Genomic DNA, 10,931 nt, shown 5'->3' with positions numbered 1-10,931 from the left:
CTTAGATTTGGACTCACATTTTCCTGCGTAGAGGACTCAGTGTCACGGTACCGCCTGCCCTGCTGGCAGTGCACGTGGACTTTTGTGTGTGTTAAGTCCATTGTTACGTCATTGTGTCTTATGTTTGTCCACGCCTACCTCAGGTGGTGTGTGTTGGATATTAGGAGCCACACCACCTGGGGGTTAAAGTAATTATGTTGTTTGTATTTAAGCCTGTTTAGTTTGTATTACCAGTGTCAGACATTATTGTTTTGGCTCGTTTGTTCGCCTTAGTGCACTTTTAAGTGCGTTTTCGGTTCCTTTTCGTTCATTAAATACTTCAGTCGGAGACTTGCATTTGCCTCTTTTTTTCTTTTATAAGCCATGTTCTATGGCCATGGCATTCTGAATTATTCCCTGATCAAATTCATATTTATTTCAAAATGAGGTCTGATAATCTGGTAGAGCACTGATATAATTTAAATTAATTCCTTAATGCTATCCAGTTTGGTGTGTTCTTGGATAGATATGTTGTTTTTACTTCTTTGTTTGTACTTGTGTTTTCAAGGCCATAATGTTTAGTCTTAACTTAAGGAATAACAGTTACATTAAAACTGACAATACAAAAAAAAAAAATCAATTAATGAACTCAATTTAAAAATGCAAAAATTGTATGATTAAAGATGCATTTGCCACTTTTGGTAGAGCAAAATCAAAATGTATTTGTTAAACACAGAAGATTTCCCCAGTGTTAGAAGAATGGCATCTTAAAGGAGGATTGGTCTAGAGTACAGCAGATATAACATCAAAAAGTCCATCTGTGTAGGTGAGATGTTCAGTGGATTTGCTATGGATCACAAACCACCATTATTACCAAATCAATCTGTGCATATCTTCCAACTCTACTACACTGTTAGAAGAGCAGGTTATCAGAGCAAGACAGCAGCGTACAGTTCTATGCTACAGGTTTGTTAAAGAATTAAATAATTAGGGAAATAAATGTGGAATAATTGGTACATTACTACACATGTATTACGTATTGGTGCATTGCTATAAGACTGTTTCATTCACTTTAATTCTGCTCTTAATTGTTTTAAACTTTGGATGTGGTAGTTGAGAGATTACTATTTTAAAACCTTTTCAAGCAAGACATTTACACAGAAAAAAACAGAATAGGTAATAAATATTTTGTTAAGTGTATAGGGAACGATAGTTTTTTCCATCGTGTTTTTTTTTTATCTCAGTATAGCAGCAATGTTTCAAAATCAAAGTACTGAATTGCATACTTACATCCTTTCCGTCTGTGCAGACAGCTGCACTTTTGTGTACAACACTGTAACACAAAAATCACTAATACCCATACAGTGATGTATATTACTGCTTCAAACAGGAGTATCCATGCTAAAAAAAAAGGTATCAATTTCACAGATTTGCTTCTCAGAAATAACAGATTTCACAGATTTTAGATGACAAACACAATATTTCACATCATTTATTAAATAACACTTAACTGCATAGCTAGCTAGGTTAGTAACATGGACTCACTGGGCTAACCTGCCATGCTGAGCTAATAGCTAACAGCCTGTCTTAATGGCTGAGCAGTAAGCAGAGAACATCTGGATATGGTGTTAGACTTCATTCGCTCTCCATGAGGTGAAAACACTTAATTTTTCTGCATTTCACAAAAAATCCGATGTTTCTCAGGAAAAGAAATCCCCCTGGAGAATGTGAAGGAAGTAGCTGAGGACAGAGACAGCCGGCTTCTCTGTTTACCCTATTTCCACCATGACCCTGAAATACATTAAGCGGAACACTGAAGTTGCGGTTGTCATTGCAGAACTGACAACCACCAACTTTCATTTTTGCTAGCCCAGTTGATGCTGCCTCGGGGCTGTTGGATGACCCCTGCTTCACAAGTCTGCTCTACAGCCTGCTAGGAAAAAATGTTGGTGTCTAAGGTGTTATAAAACTGATCTCTGTGAAGGGCTTTTAGATCCAGCCTGCTAATGACACAAAGCAAGTGCCAGGCAACAAAGGTAAAGTCATAAACAGCTCAGACAAAAAAGCAAAAATCAGGAACCAGGAGAAAACTAGCACAGTCATTTAGCTCAGGCACAGGAGAGTTGGAGTGTTTAAGTATTGAAACAGTTTAGGCATCTGCTCTGTAGCCTGATATGTTGGGCTCTAAGGTGGATGGAAGCTGGTCTCTATGCTGGAATTACCTCTAGTGAAATTTCTTAGAGAGATGAGAATAAAAATAATAATATCAATCAGGCTGAATCTGGTTACAATAACAGATGACACAGCAATATGGCAACCTAAAAAAGGAAAATAATTGTTTTACAGACACCATGTAAAGAATACAAAAACCAGAACTACACTGCTAAGGTCACAAAAAGAGGATGGTAAATTTATTCAGAAAGTTTTAGTTTTCTGAATTTTAGTTTTAATGTATTTCTGAGAAACAGGTTATATAGGCACTTACACCCAAAAAGGTTTCCGTCGAAAGATGTGTCTTTGTAGAGACAATATCAATATCACTCCGAAGATTAAAGGTGTCAGACTGGAAGGTACAAGAAAGCTGGCTAAAATGGCATAGTTTCATAACTTGGATGACATAGTGTAATAAATAACACCTTAACACCTGAACTAAACAACAGTTGTGGGAGTATCTTACATATTACAATATTTAGTTAATATACACACAAATTACATCATTTGGTTATACCGGAAATAAAAGATCTTACTTGCAAAGTCTTCTTTACTTTGATTGAGGAAGAGGCCCAGTGACCGTAGCACTGTTGCATACTACCAGAGTCATCGCTGACTGCATTCGGAGTGCATACCAAGCTGAAAACAGTGGGGAAAAAGCACACTGAATAAGTTCAACTCAGTATTTAATTCAGTATTAATTTTACATTCTGCGTTCTGCATTCACAGAAACTTACATCTATTCATACAAATGTAACATTTTCATAAAAAAAAAATGAACTGGATCTTTTCATAATATATTGTTTATACTGCCATTACTGATATCTAGAAAAACATGCCCAATAAGTTGTCAGATCTAAAAAAAGTTTAGATTTAATAAAACACATTTAATTAAAGAAAGGACTCCTCTGTGTATTTCTCTTACCTAAAATAGCAGTACTGATGAAAGACACCACTGTTATTCTCAACATTACTGTCATAATGTCTTCAGTTGCTGTCTGTGCTTGTCTTAAGTTACTAAAAACATCTAAAGGTGAAACAAGATGAAGAGAAAACGGTGAATTCGCTGAATTGCTGCTGCTCTTCTGAGCTCTTACAAATAAAGAGTTATTAAATTATTATATCATGCTTTACTATATGTGTTGTGATGAGAAGTGGAATTTGGGTTGAGAGCAGGTTTAGTGGACAAGCCTTCAATTTAGCATTCACATTTTTTTTTAATATATGCACATTATTCTTCTGCTCTTTAATTATTATTATTATTATTATTATTATTTTGTTTATGGAATCTCTTCTGTTTCTGCAGTCTTTCTTTTACTTCTGACTTTTGAGACATTTTTAAAAGCAGGAGCATGTCTTAGCCACACCCGCTGCGAGCTACAGCTGGCGTCCCATATGGTCTAATGGTCAAATTTCCTTGTTTTCACTTATGCAGCTCAGGGTCCGCTCCCAGTATGGAAACCTGAGCTTCCACAATTTCCCACGGGGGATCAATAAAGTACATCTAATCGGAAGAGGACACTTAAGGTTTTTTTAAATTTTATTTAAAAAACACATCTGGAGAGAATCAGGGATAATCAAATCTTTGTGTGAATTAAACTTTTTAATTTAAAAGTTTAAAAAAGTTTAAAGCTAGTAAAGTCCTATAAACCATTTTTTTTTCAGTGAAGCATTAACTATTTTAACTATAGTCAACAATAACTACCACATAGGACAACTACATAACATTACATTTATATTTACATAACCTACTTTATGTTTATATTTACAGAACCTAGTTTATATTTACAGCCTGTCTGTTACTCATAGTTTATCAGCACCACCTTTATAGTTTATCAGATACAGATAATTTAGGTGGAGGACCATTCTATGGTTGTGGTGTGGTAGTGTATCTGGTGCTGGTATGAGTGTATCAGGCATAGCAGTGTTCCTGGAGTATTTACACACCTGAGATTTACTGTTAGGCTGCAGAGCAGGACATACACAGCATGTGCATGAAATAGGACAAGCCACAGCCTTTACCAATAGGATGGATCACCAAACTAGCTGTGTCTAATAAACCAATCAGTGACTACCCATCAATACTATTCTACTAGCTATGATGTCACTAACATGTTGGTGTCACTGGTGTGCTGACAGTAGTCTACCATACAAATAATATAAATATAAAATATACATATACATATAGAAAATCTGGTCCACAGATCGGATCAATGGTCTGTTCTGATTAATGGATGGGCAGATGTGGATTGAGGAGTTGTAAGCAACAGATGGGTTGTTACTGTTATCCTACAACTGCACCTGTGTTAGGTGTTTCTGATAAAACAGCCAGTGAGTCTAACTGTAAGTTGAAGCTAATAGACTAGACACTCAGTGTATGCTAAACATCTTTCTTGTATGATAGGGCTTTGGATAAAATGGTTAATGATTTAAGGGTTCCTAATAAAAAGCAAACTTATTGTATAATGTAGACAGGTAATGTTAAAACAACGAACATGTAAAGTACAGTGTAAAATATTGGGCTGCTTTATAATGCTTTATAATGTAATATATAGTTTACACAGTCACAGAAAGAAAACAAAAAAAATCCTGTGAACTTCTAACATAGAGGTTTACCTAAACCTATTTAAATATAGTTAATGTAACATAACTATAATCTATTTATCATTTTATCATTAATTTATCAAAGAATCAAGAAATAGTTTAATGTTTTGAGAAAGCAAATAGACATACTTGAATTTTGAATACACACACACACACATACACACACACATTTCATACTGTCCCAATCTGTATTTTCAAAACTGGGGCTTTTTCTATGTGACTTAAGGTGAACAGCTTCTTCTAAGACCCACCCCACTGTAAAATGTACAAAAAGGTCAAGAGCAAAATAAAGGGAGCAGAAGAGGAGATTCTAGAGCAAAACACACAAAAAGCCACTGAAGTCTGCAAATAAGAAATATTATAAATTGAAGACTGGCAGAATGAGAGTATGAATGTGTAGCAAACTTTTAAACATTTTAATTTGATTTGTCATTATTTACATTTGCAATATATTTCTAATGTTTTGATAATATTTTAGCTATGGATTGATTTATTTTATTTGAAACATTTGGCCCAAAATGACGTCCCTTTTTGACTCACTTACTTGAACATGCTGCCATTGCTATAACGGAATGGTGGACAGGCAAAGATTTCAATGGTCTCCCCAGCAGCTCTGAGAATTACACTTAATTATTTACATAAATATCGGCAAATGTCAAAAGCAAATAACTTCAATAACTGCAAAAAATAGCAGACAGCAAACATCAGAGGAGCAGGTAAGCAATTTTCTGCTAAGACCCACTTGGGAATCTGCGGGAACAAGGCGAGGTCTTCATCAACATGAGTGACCGTGCGGCACAAGCAACTGAACACATGACAACCTCAGTGGGAGACACTAGAGGGAAAAAGCAGACCAGACCAGTGTGTGCTGTTACAGCCACACACAACGCACAGCAGGTGTGTTGTATGACAGAAATGAACGCTACGCTGCTGTGAGTTCAGTTTTGTTTGACAGTAAGATGGAAGCAGCAAACATGCAGGCATTGGGGCAGAGGACCAGAGAAGCATGAATCTGCATGACCGTTTTGGTATAAACTGCACAATCCCAACGCAAGAAGCAGAGCAGCAAAACACAACACCAGCACCAAGACACGGGAAAATCACAGAAAAACATGTAAGATTGATATTTGAATATCATAACACTCTCCAGTCTTTTCTGGAAAAAAAAACAAAAAACAACCCGTTTAAATAATTTGCAAGACCTTGTGTTTGCATGTCATTATCTATACTCAGTGGAAACAAAACGGCACAAAGAAAAAGGAGAAAAAAAGACGTTACCGATTCTTTGCAGAACCACAATGGCGTATCCTGACTTGTCACTAGTGTGGACTTCACACATGAATTCCCCTTTGTCCTCCATCTTAACATTCCTCAGCTTTAGTGAGAAGTTTCCTTTGGGAATTTCCGTGATGAAGAACTCAGTTCTTCCCTGATAACGCTCATGTGAAGACTCCGGGAAGGTCTCGTTGTCTTGAAAGAGCAGGACCGGGATGTCTCCGTCCGTCCTTCTCCAGGACACTTGTTCTATTTTGTTGGCTGGTAGATGAGAGTCTACAGAGCAGTTCAGTATGACCTCCTCACCCACAGAGGCAACCACGGCACGATCTGCTCCTGTCACCACTAGACGCTCTGCAGAGCACAGAGGTTGATGCAGTTATTAAACCAATAAACAAATGCTTACACATAAGGGTTTAGCTGCATTACATGCAGATAGCAGAGAAAGTTGAAATGGTAACCAGTAGTTGAATCGATCTTCGATTTCCACCAGAACTTGCCTGGACTCTTTGATTGTATTAACTTTGCACCTGTAAATTCCAGCATCCTTTCTTTCCACATTTCTGAGTAAGATGGAGAAGTTCCCTTTCAATATCTCATCTGGGAAAAAGTGCGCCCTTCCGCTAAAAGACTGACTCTGAAGTTCTGGCCTGTTTTCTCTGTGCTGGAAGATGTTCACCAGAGATTCTGAGTCTGTCTTTCTCCATTCCAGAGGCAGGGGGACCTGAGTGAAGTACAGCAGCAGGACAGAGTGTCCTAACTGGGCCACTAGAGGACCAGAGGGCCCTTGCACACACAGACCTGGGTTAAAACAACAATTCTTTTTTCTTTTTTCTTTTTTTTTTTTGTCATAAAAAATAGACAATATTTGCACATTATTTTTGTCCTAAAATATTTTATTGCTGTTAGGATTCCCATGTTAGTCCAGTGGTAATAAAAAACACAATGCTTCCTTTATGTCCAACAGCAAATAGAAGCACAATGATAAACAATGACAAACACATTTTCCCTGTGATATAGCGAAACACACATTGTGCATTTCACTCTGTAGCATTTTGGCAGCATTTTGATGACACACGGCTGCAGTGCAGAAAAAACCTGTTTGTGAACTGGTGTTACAAGTCATAGGGTAGAGTGGGAAAAACGGAAAAGAATCCATTTAAATCCTTGTTGAGTTTTGGTGTTAAAATGATGTCTTTGTATTTTGATAAGCAGGGTAGGGAGATTAAAATACTGCTGAAAGTGAAACTGCTGCATCTCACACATCCTCCCTCTCAATTGTGAATGAAAAAAAAAGATTCTAAAACACAGTTGATTTTTTTTTAGGTATTTATTTTTGGGCAGGGTTTCAATGAACAAAACCTTTCTCTGGACAAGTAGGGCAAGTCAGAAAAGCGTAAAAAGGTTGATAAGATAAAGAAGGAGAGGAAGAGGAAATTGCACATGTTGTTGGGTTTTTTGGTATTACAAAAGAATGTTTTAGGGAACATTTTGAATATCTTGCTCTTAAGCTAGTTCTAATGCTTGTTCTATACCACTTAGACCCAGGAGTTTGGTGATCTGTTAGCACAAATGACTGACAATGAACCTGTTTTACTCGCTGATGATTTTAACACCCATCTTGACAAACCCACAGATCTACTTGTGATCTTAAATTCTCGTGACCTCACACAACATGCCCTACACGTAAAAGTGCCCGCACTTTAGAATCAGATGGAGAATCAGAAACCTTTATTTGACAAGTATGAAATGTACAAGGAATTTCCCTTAGTGCAGGTGTCAATTTAGGATTAAGTACAATAAGTACAGCAGTACAGTACAATAGGATAAAGAGAAAGATAAACCTAAACTATTTGTAAACAAAGTATAAACTCTATATACCCTATATGTAACCTTTGACTATGCATAAACCATATATACTATACATAAGATACATATAAACATAAAGACAAAAAGACAAGTGTGCAGACAGCAACACGTGAAGGTTTATGCATTGTGAGATAAGTATGGATGAGGCCCAGTACTGGAGTTCTGAGGTACATATATACAGTATGTACAGAACTGACAATAGAGTGGCAATGTAAATCTAAATGTAAATGTAAACATTTTTATAGAGTGTGTATGTTGCAGTGAATTAAAGTGCATAAGTGTGCTGACTCCAGTATGAGGAAGGGGAATTTTTCAGATTCTGATGACTGTGTATTTCCAGTGAAGGCAGCAGGGTGGATTTCTTCCTGACGTCTATGTCCACAGTTTGATTTGCACACCATGACATCAGACATGTTGCTTCCTCCCGATACACAGACTCGTCGTCATTCGAGGTCACTCCGATCAGAGTAGCATCATCTGTACACTAAATAAGAGTCACTGTCACAGGAATACTCACTGGTGTGTAGAGAGAAGCGCAGGGGAGAGAGAGCACCCCACCCTGTGGCGTACCAGAGCTGAGGTAGTGAGCGTCTGAGATGTGGTGACCCACTCTGACATACTGCTTCACGAAGTTGTGGATCAAATGGCAGACAGGCGGTGGGGCACTGAGCTTTCACAGTTTGTCTAGTAGGAGGTCAGGAGTTATGGTGTTGAAAGCAGAGCTAGAATCACAAACACCACGCAGGCATAAGTGTCTGGGCCATCCGGGTGTTGCAGGATGTAGGAGAGAGCCAGATTGATGGTGTCGTCTACAGACCTGTTAGCTCTATATGCAGACCACAGTGGGTCCTGAAGTGCATTAGTCATGACTTTAGACTTAGTTATATCTCATGCGGTAGAGACCAAGGAATCAGATATACTTGATATATGTTTCTCAGACCAATACTGTATTTTCTTTAAATTCTCTGTGCTCAGTACTTCCTCTTAAGACCATGATTTATGACAGACTTGTAAACATCTTAACTTATACCAGCCTGGTTACCATCTTAATTTATGCCAGCCTGGTAAACAGCTTTACATTATGACTGAATGAATAGCACCTTTAACAAACAATCAGCGCACTTCTTAATCTCTGTGGACAAATCCCATCTGTCATTGGATTAAAGAGAGACTACAGGAAAGCAGAACGAAAGAGGAGACAGAAGAAGCTTTTATACACCCTCATATCTAGACAGGCCTAATAAGTCTCTCTTTCTGCCGAGGTACACCTACCCCTGATGTCATGATGTTACTGAGCCTCAACCTGTCTCATCTGCCATGGCTACTCCCACCACCCACTGATGCCCCCTCCTGTAGCAAACCACACCTCCACCCCAGCCAACTACTTCTCCGTTAACCTTAAAGGACGTTCTTTTCCTGGATGGGTTTTGGACACACACACACACACACACCATCGGGACAATACTAGGACCTCTAGAAAATTGGACTAGACATTAATTGCTTATTTTTTAATTTTTTTATTATTTATTAATTTTTCTATTAAAATTGTTATTATTGTAGTGTCGGCCAGAGGAGGATGCTCCGACCCCCCCCAGGGGTCTTGGATCCTCTCCAGGTTTATTCCTCATGCTCTTGGGAGTTTTTCCTTGCCACTGTCACCCTTGGCTTGCTCACTGGGGGCTTGGACTCGGACATTTGTATAGCTGCATTGGGACAATGCAGTTGTAAACAGTGCTATTTATAAAACAAGTTTGATTGATTTTTGAAGAAGCTCACTGTCCACTGAAATAAAAAATTTAAAAAATCTGCAAACTGAAAACGCAGATCAGCAATGCAAATGCAGCCTACGTTTCAAGCCTGATTCATAGCCACAAAAATAATCCTACATTGCTACATTGACAAGCAGGTTGACCACTCACCTCAGATCTCATTAAAATGTTCTTATGGTAAGTGTGATGAATATGCTGAATTCTGTGGTAGTAAAATCTCCTCCAATAGGAATAGAACTATGAGTACTATAATAGAACTAACCCCTTGCAAAGGTCCCCCAGACACCACATCAACAAAGTTCTTTAAATTGCACTAAAACAAAAGCCAGTGCTGTATTTGACACAGTAGACTACTTTTTACTGCTAAACCATCTAAGAGACTGGGTTGGCCTAACTGGTATTGCTCTGAACTGGTACCAGTTATATATGACCAGTCATGAGTAATAGGTCGTGTTGGGTGAAAACAGTTCTTTTATGTCCATGAAAGGTGTTTTTTAAATGGTCTTTTTGTAACGTGCGGTGGCCCGAGTGCCGTAGGCCGAGGGGCAGGACGCACAGACTCCTCCGACTGGGATGAACATTTATTAACATTTAAAGACACAAAGGCACTCACACTTATCACAGACAAGAAACATGAAACGGTTAGCGCTAAACAAACACGATACACAAGAATACATCTAACAGAAACACGTTACATTTAGACATTATGCTGACAATAACCAACACCCTGCACACTTTTACACAGGTTTATATACATAAAGACGAACAAGGTGCAGGTGTGGTTACAGACAAGACAGTCCTCTCACTGCACGTGGCGGGCCGAACCACGTGACTCGCGGGAGGCGAGCGTTCCCTGAAACTTTTACTTTAAATCATTCAAAATTTTGTTCTGTCGATTTGCATCTTTCTTTTAATGGAATTTTAACAAATTATTCTAGTTTTATATTTAAAGCTCATATCATATTGAACTTTATTTAAATAATTTTTGTAACATTTTCAGTTTATATTTTGGAAAAAACCTTTCTGAGCTGATGGATGTTACAATGTCACAGCTTTATTAATGCTTCTGTGTATTCACTACTTGCTGTAAAGCACTGTGTTTAAGAAAGTGCTATACAATCGTGCTCCCCTTTCCACTGTTCACGTGGTACGTGGTTGTTGGTCATTGTTCATGTTTATGTTCAGTGTTCATGGTGTCCGTGGTAGCTATAGCCGTGTTCATGT

The 10,931-nt window shown here is 38.0% G+C and overlaps 1 protein-coding gene across 1 annotated transcript; it reads right to left on the bottom strand.

The window, feature by feature from the left end:
- Window positions 1–5,716: 5,716 nt before the first annotated feature.
- On the bottom strand, window positions 5,717–8,556 carry LOC118242214 (matrix remodeling-associated protein 8-like). Its single transcript, XM_035531630.1, has 5 exons — window positions 8,509–8,556; window positions 8,227–8,422; window positions 6,546–6,870; window positions 6,073–6,428; window positions 5,717–5,829 (listed from the first exon to the last, which is right to left on the bottom strand). The coding sequence occupies exons 1-5, from the start codon at window positions 8,554–8,556 to the stop codon at window positions 5,717–5,719; spliced, it is 1,038 nt and encodes a 345-aa protein (XP_035387523.1).
- Between the last annotated feature and the right edge of the window lie 2,375 nt (window positions 8,557–10,931).

The sequence above is a fragment of the Electrophorus electricus genome, chromosome 11 (genome assembly GCF_013358815.1).
Source record: "Electrophorus electricus isolate fEleEle1 chromosome 11, fEleEle1.pri, whole genome shotgun sequence".
Classification (NCBI taxonomy): Eukaryota; Metazoa; Chordata; class Actinopteri; order Gymnotiformes; family Gymnotidae; genus Electrophorus; species Electrophorus electricus.
The sequence above is the reverse complement of the archived record's forward strand: the minus strand, read 5'-3'. Positions and strand labels throughout refer to the sequence as shown.